General features: G+C 47.3%; 1 protein-coding gene across 1 annotated transcript; it reads right to left on the bottom strand.

The window, feature by feature from the left end:
- Positions 1-4,471: 4,471 nt before the first annotated feature.
- pcyox1l (prenylcysteine oxidase 1 like) lies at positions 4,472-8,291 on the bottom strand. The gene is made up of 7 exons (XM_079738122.1): positions 8,002-8,291; positions 7,297-7,503; positions 6,306-6,480; positions 6,006-6,217; positions 5,624-5,764; positions 5,119-5,533; positions 4,472-4,824 (listed from the first exon to the last, which is right to left on the bottom strand). The coding sequence occupies exons 1-7, from the start codon at positions 8,105-8,107 to the stop codon at positions 4,575-4,577; spliced, it is 1,506 nt and encodes a 501-aa protein (XP_079594248.1). The 5' UTR covers positions 8,108-8,291; the 3' UTR covers positions 4,472-4,574.
- Positions 8,292-8,340: the final 49 nt, after the last annotated feature.

Raw genomic sequence — 8,340 nt, 5'->3', positions numbered from 1 at the left:
TTGTTTTACAAATGAACCATAACGCTGTGATTTGATACATGGATTGAACTGGGTTGTGTTATATAGAGAAGTGGTGATGGAATTGAGATCCTATTTTTATCCATCTTTAAAATAGTTTCACACACCGAGATGTTATCAGTGATTTACACTGCATGTTTTTGTCCACTTGTTTGGGGTTTTGGCTTTGAGACCCATGCCTCACAGGTACAAAGCCTGTGTGATATATTGATGTTGGACACATTATTCTGTTGGCCAATACCTTTCTCTTAATGACACATTATATTGTAAAACCAATGATTCCTACAGCCACACAACATGTACAAAAGCGTTTTTCCCACAGCAAAATAAAGCGAAAATGAATGTCTCTTCACGTGCCCAGAGTTGAATAGCTCCCAAGGTCTTCCCTTTTCAAGATATTGATCAAGATGCTAACAGGGTTTCAAGATGAGTTGCTGTTTGAACAACATGACTTGAACCAGAAAAGAGCAACAGCAGCGGTGGCTGAGCGGGCGACAGTCCGTTCCTCAGCTGACAGACCAGTGGTCACTTCAGCAAGATGCAGCTTTAACCGTAGCTGCTGTGTGGTAGCCAACATGTGGCCTCGAATCGCAGTACATAAGAGATATGAAACACTGTATGCAACACGGAGTTAACACTGCTGTTCTGAATTAGTCTCTGATGATGGATAACGGACCCACTTCAGCCTTTAAATAGTGCTGAGTCACACTGCTATGGAACACAATAGGAAATGACACATATTTCTTTGTTGCCAGATAAATAAATCATCTAAGGTTGGGCTTCATAGAGTGGTAGCAAATAGTGATTTACATAGAACCAGTAGCTAGCTCAGATATTGCAATATTAATTAATAGCATAAAGGAATGAGATTATTTTTAAAAGCAAGGATACAAATAAATAAATGTCTGGATTGTCAGTGGTTGTAAATTAAAGTACAATTACCATTAGGGCAATTAGCAGACGCTTTTATCCAAAGCGACTTACATCGTTAATACACACATTGACACACAGACGGCAGACTCAACCATGCAAGGTGACAGCCCGCTCGTCAGGAGCACTTAGGGTTAATTGTCTTGCTCAGGGTCACATCAACACTCAATTAGGAGGAACAGGGGATCGAACTAGCAACCTTTCTATTACAAGACAACCTCTCTACCTCCTGAGCTAAGCCCGAGCTAAGCCGAAAGTCAAAGCTTGTGTATGGATGTATTCCACTAGAGCAGGGGTCGGCAACCCTAGGCACGCGTGCCACCACTGGCACGGGGCAGCATAATCATTGGCACACTTAAAAAAACAAAAAAAACGTATTTTTAATTTTTATTTTATTATTCTTAAAAAAAAATCACAGCACAATGCGGCAGCATAATCATTACTACCGATTTTTTTTGCACTTCTGTTTTAGGCATTTCCTCCCAGTGCAAATATGTTTAAATTAGTAACAGAAACCAGTGTTCTGAAATGGGATCAATTAATAGTTTTTAAACCTATTTTGTGAGTAATAGAGAAGAAAATATTTAAAATATTGTTGCAAGTGGCTTTTATGCATCGCCTTCACATGGTTTTGCAAAGCTGTACATGTCTTAAAGATATTGAAGTGGATGGTTCCAACATTCTCATATATTCTCGTTTTTTACATTTCTCACAGTGCAAATATGTTTTTGAATGAGTTTCTGAAAATGGTGTTTTAAGATGGGACATATGTAATTATAATTTGTAAGCCCATGTTGCAAATATAACAACCAAAAAAACATTTAAAATGTTGATGCATGATTGTGGACTATATGGAAATAGTACAATTCCAGGTCTTCTGGAAATGTTTTTGGTCGCTGTGTCATGATTCAGCTTAATTTTTTATATATTGTTGCTTAAGGCACACTCATTAACGAGAAAATGTAAAACTGGCACTGCAAGTTGAAAAGGTTGCTGACCCCTGCACTAGAGGGATGATTTGTCTTCATTAAACATGGTTCTTCACAGTCATCATGATGCTTAGTATTTGATTAACTGAGGTATTCCTCCGTGGTTTTATCTTAAATGTCCCATGACATGCTATTTTATGGATGCTTTAATATAGGTATTAGTGGGCCACTAACACAATATTCAAAGACGTTCCTGAAATTCAGCCGTGGTGTAGAGTTACAGCCACTCCGACCCAGTCGCACACTGAGCTTCCCCCAAATGCGGTGTTTTGGTGTCTGTAGCTTTAATGCAAATGAGGGGGAGCGAGGCGGGTCAAGGAGGAGGGTGGGAGTGTGGCCCTGAGCAGCTTGCAGCCACGGTACCAAGCGCTCTGTTTACAGTGGTGTATGTATGGCGAGGCGCACATAGCCTTTAGCCGTGTTCTGTTAATATTCTAGAACACACGGGAGTCCTGGAGCTCTATATATAAATAATATATTATACATGGATATTTATATCGTATAATATATATTATCACGGCCAAAGGCTGTGTGAGCCTCCAGACGATATTATGAATCTCAAACGACCGTGTAGGGTTCTCCGACGTCCCTTGTTCTTCCACGTCCACATCAATCAGAAGTAGACTGAACCACGACATGGAGGAGAAAGGGATTGTTGACCGGGGTTGTCTCCCGCCGGAACCTTGCTGCCGAGGGACCACCGCCTCGGCAGCGGTCAGCGCTTAGGCACCACCGCCTCCTGCAGCACCGAGGCGGTGGTCCCTCGGCAGCGGGGAGCGGGGCTCAAGCGGGAGACATTCGAGGCCAACAATCCCTTTCTCCTCCATGTCGTGGTTCATGTACTTCAGCGAGTCAAAGCCAAAGTTCCTTTCCCCCAATTCATTCTCAACCATGGCTGAGATAACCCCCACTACGAGTCTCGTTGTGGAAATACCAGAGACAAGAGTCCGACGTGTTATGCGCCATAACACCAACAGCGTGTACAACACTTTGTGTGTACGCGTGTGTACGACACACGCGTTACAGTCCTGGAGCTCTATATCTAAATAATATCATATAATACATAGATATCTATATCATATAATACATATTATCACGGCCAAGCTGTGTGCGCCTCCATACGATATTATGAATCACAAACAACTTCGTCGGGTTCTCCAACATCTCCGGTTCTTTCATTCCACATCAACCTGAAGTAGACTGAAGCGCGCGTTTGACTGCTGCCTGCTGCCCGCTGCCCGCTGCCGGGCGGTGCTGCTTCGCGGCGGTGGTGCCTCGCGGAAACCAGCGGCAGGCAGCATGTCGCAGTTCATACTTCAGGGAGTCAAAGCCAAAGTTCCTATCCCCCAATTCCTTCTCAACCATGGCTGAGATAACCCCAACTACAGTCTCGTTGAGGAAATACAAGGGACGTCAAAGAACCGACGTGCAATGCGCCATAACATCAACAGCAAACACTGTGTAATCACACACACACACACACACACACACACACACACACACACACACACACACACACACACACACACACACACACACACACACACACACACACACACACCGCTCGTGTCTCATTGGCGGGCCAAATTCTCTGGGCGGGCCAGGGAGAGAAAGGGGAGGAGTTTAGATCCTTATGACGACATATGGGACCACATTCCAAGTCAGCGCGCTTGAGCCTCCGTTTTTTCAAAGGCGAGCAGAACACCTAGTGCTCGTTTTACACCGAACGTACGTTTTAGCCAATGGGGGACCAAAGGCAAGCCAGGGGAACCCATATTTGTTAGAAAACCTCATAAAGTGAGATTTTCATGCCGTGGGACCTTTAAACCAACAGGAATACCACTGGTGCTTACCAAATAATATGCAAATACATTAACTGCATCGCTTCTAGATATCTATGCTTTGCCAGTGAAGTTCACTTAGATATTGGTTCGTATTTTTTATGGAATTGAAGGTAATGAACTGATCTAGTCAGATCACACACATGCCATTCTATTTCTTATATCCTATAATACTGAAACAAATACAAGCAATTATCAAGTAAAAATGTTAATACAAATAATAAACAAAAAAGTATTAATAGCAACCAATATAAAAAAGCTAGGCTAGGCAAAGTTAAACTAAGCTAAACTAAGCTAATCAGATCTACATTCAGCGGCAGAATAGGTGACAGTTCTGCTGCATAGACAACTTCTCTGTTACGCCTGATGTTCAATGGAGAGGGGCCCACAGTCCCACCCCCGCTCCAGAGGGCCCTACGAACACGTGAAAAATCGGTCGGCCCTCTCAATACAAACACATAAATACTAATAATAAAGGTTTCATATTGTGACGCAACCAAAGGCTGAGGAAGTTGAACAAAGCAGTGGACGCTACAGGGCTCTGACCCACACTCTGGTCTTTGTTACGCAGCACCACATAACCGACCAGACATTTGATGAGCTCCACAGGAAGCCTACCTTAGTGGTCTCAGAGGACCTTTAATGGCCTCACATCCGGATGGGCCCCGAAGCACACAGTCACACAGTCAAACACTCCGTCACCTATCTCTCTCCTATCTCCACCGCCCTCTCAGTGAGTCCTGGATGGGGCACCCCAGGAGACGTCCTCCAGGGCTCAGCCGTTCGCAGGCCTCCATCACAACTCCGTCTTGATTTTGTGCATCAGGTCTTTCTGATCCACCATGTCTGCCTGCCTGTTCCAGCGGTGGTAGGCCAGCAGCGCGATGTTCTTGGCCGCCACCGAGCTCATCTCCATGGCGCTGCCGGCCCACTCGATGCCGTTGAGGTAGTAGAGGTTGGGGTGCAGCTCCACGGGGGGCAGGCCCTGGCCGCTGCTGTACTCGGGGTAGGCCAGCCACTCCGTCAGCTGCACCGAGTAATAGGACCTGGGGGGGAGGGGTGGGGGACAGGGTCTGAGGTCAGGGTAAGGGTGGATGTTGCTTTGTCGTTTGATTATGGTTGTTCAGTCTGTTCCTAAGTTATTATTTTGTGGATGGTGTCGGTTTATCATTTCGTGGTTGTGCATTATGTCTCATGTATTCTCCGTGTTGGTTGGTTTATCGTTGTGTGGTTGTTCATCCTAGTCCTGCGGTTAAGTCCTCTTTAAGACTACTACCCTGTCTGCGGTCACTAGTCTCTCTATGAAGCCGGGGTCCCTGCAGTGCTGAGCGCGTGCCCACCTGAAGAGGGTCTTGAGCTGGGCCTTGCTGAGCGGCCGCGGTGAGAACACCTTGTACACGCCCGCCTCCTGGGGCTGCTTGCGGCGGAAGCCTGCGGAGACATTGACGGGACACACGCTGGCGGCGCTGTTGAAGAACAGCTCGGGGGCATCCATGGTCAGCACGCTGGCAAAGGGGAACAGGCGGGGGTCCGGGAAGCCGAAGAAGGAGGTGTTGAGGTAGCCGTGGACCACGGTGGCCACCGTGTGCTGGTAGGCGCCGGGCAGCGGCGCCAGTGGCGGGGAGAAGCCGTGGAAGCGGACGCCCGAGTCGGCGCTGTCTTGGAGCGGCGTCGCCAAGACGACCACGTCGTAGGCCGCCTCGGAGTGGGTCTCTCCGTCGGTGGTGAAGCCCAGCTGGAACTGCACCGCCTCTCCTTCAGGGCGGCAGAGAGGAACACAAGCCAATGAAACCACGCGGTTCCCCACTGGGGGGCGGGGTCAGGATCTAGGAGGAGCCAGGGTACCTGTGTGGAGCGGGGAGATGCTGGTGACCTGGGCCTGCAGCAGGTTAGCGTTAGCCAGCTTCAGGAGGCCGGAGCACACCAGCTTGTTACCGCCCTCCACCGCCCACAGGTTGGTCTGGGCGCCGGCCAGCGACACGGCACCTGGAAACACACACACGCACACGCACACACACACATTCCTTCTTAATAATCATATTAAAAATAATATGTTTTATTGATAAAATAAATTAAATGTTTTGTCCTGGACCATCACAGGGAGCATATCAGTCCAGTTAAATAATAAAGGAGAAACACTTACTAATAATACTGAAAGCTCTTCAAACTCATCCTTGGCAAGAACACTTCTGCAACCCACTCTAACCCAACCCTCTCCCCTCCTCACCTACAAACGCCGGGATGCTGACGTTCTGGTTGTAGTTGACCCTCATGATGGGTGCAATGATTTCATCGATGAAGCGCTGGGACACTCCCAGCTCCACCAGCGAATCAGAGAGCGGCCTCTGCGTCATGTTGATGAAGCCACTTCCACCCAGAGAGGCCAGCAGCTCCTCCACTGAACTGAAGGCATAGCCATGCGCCTGGTACTTATAGATCCTAGAACAAACACACACACGCACAATGAACACCTCCCCCTTATCCTGAAGGTACCCACGGTGGGTCTGTGACGGAGAGCACCACCCACCTCATGAATTTCTCCATGATCTCCTCCACCCACATCTGCAGGCGGAGGAAGCTGATCCCGTAGCGCCACCAGAGGCCGAACAGGTCCAGCAGGTACCAGTCGGTCTCCTCCAGCACCACCGCGTCCCCGTCGAACACCGCCGTCTTGCCCGCCACACTGCGCCGGTACTTCAGACCTGAGATTGGGGGGATTCAGCGTACACAGAACTTTAAATCACAGCTTAACATGAGCGCCGTTTGAATGAACACCTCACTACTCTGATACTCTGAGATTGTCAACAAAGTCATCTTTGCCATTGTGTGGCTTTATTAAAATAAGTTATGACGAGAAAACGAGAGTAACATCCCGTGTGTTTGTTAGTCTCTGGTTGTTACCACAGGGAAACACGCCCTTCCTACCTAGAACTCTGACCCCAAAATGTTTAGTTTTATTTCATGTGCTCGAACACACCGATTACTACCAAAGTCATGTGTGCACCGTACTCACGTATGCTTCCTTATGAATAACGCACTGGTGCTTTGTTAAAACACTGAAACAAACCTTTAAAAAACATTACCATTGTGTATTCCATGGCAACACATTCATCAGTACTTAATTGCAAACATCCAATGACATTGAAAAGAAGTTCAAAGGGCCGATATAGTTGGTCCCTTCTCAGAAGGGACCCCTGAGGCTTAGCGGGCTCGGTCCTACAGACCCCTGGTAGGGCAGGGGCCACAGGGCCAGTATGAGGACAGGTCAACGCTCAGAGAATCATGGTTACTAAAGGAAGCTTTTCACACACTCTCTGTGGATGGTTCCTTCAGAGTGTTACGGAAACATTTCATATTTGCTTATGGAAAGTTATCTCCACCACTCCTGTTGTGGAAGAAACAGATTAGCCAAATCCTACGCCGGCCAACAGGATATTTATCTTCACTCCCTCTCAGGATCCTTTCTATCATTGCTGCATCTGTGTGTACAAGGATGTGAACGTAACGCAAAAACACACCTAGCAGCTTCACAAAGTCCTGCATGTGGAGATTGAGGGAGTGAATGATGGAGCCTCCGGATTCATAGTCATTGTGATTGACAGTGACTGTGGCAAGTCGACCCCCGACCTCCTCCTTCTCGAACACATCAATCTGGACCTCTGGTCCGAAATGCTGCCGCAGGAAGTGGGCTGTCGCGGTACCACCGATCCCCGCACCTACAACGGCTGTTAAGGGGGAATCCAATGATTAATTGTGTTGTTATTATCTCATTCATGATGCATTGAACATTGGAGGCAGTGAAGAAGGCAGAGTATCCGAGGTAAATACAAGTATTCTGATACTATTTTGCATTGTGATAAATGATTAGGCATTAAGGAAACTGAAAAACGTTTACTTATGAAATATGTAACATTAGGAGTTGAATTGGTCACACGCAACTTTTTGAGACTATAGCTAGCTACTGACTACCCCTGGCTGGTAGATTTGGTACTGATTGTACCTCCTTAGTTTCTTAATGTATGACTACATGTCTGCAATGTATAAAGCTAACAAATCAAATCAAAATAAAGACCAATAATTTAATTATTAAACAAATCATCCCGCAGGGATGGATCCCTGGTTGATGCGTTTTCTCCTGCAGCTCGCAGGTGGATCATGCTCATCAACAGCAGACATGGCCGTCAGGACGCCGGGCCTGAGGACGGACAGTCGGTCAGACTTGCCTATTTTGGAAGGTTGAGCTCCGTCCAGCTGAGCCGATCCCGAGTCGCAGAACCAGGACGGCGACAGCAGGAGCAGCATGGAGAGGAGCATCACACGGCGGGGCATGGCCGGACGAGGAGGAGAACCAAACCAGGCCAGGACCGCGTTCAGCGATAGTCTGGTCTAGACCCACACCGTGGTCCACTTGTATAATTGTTAATCTCTTAGAACTTTATCTTTAAAACCTTATCAAAATGTGTGAGCATATTATGGTGTATAAAAGATGGACGTCGAAGATAGATAGACGGACACGATGATGATGCGAAGTACCACATGTCCGGCAACATCCATACGTGACG

This window comes from Pollachius pollachius (assembly GCF_949987615.1).
Source record: "Pollachius pollachius genome assembly, chromosome: 6".
Taxonomy (NCBI): domain Eukaryota; kingdom Metazoa; phylum Chordata; class Actinopteri; order Gadiformes; family Gadidae; genus Pollachius; species Pollachius pollachius.
Note: the sequence above shows the minus strand (reverse complement) of the source record. Positions and strands in the feature narration are given on the sequence as shown.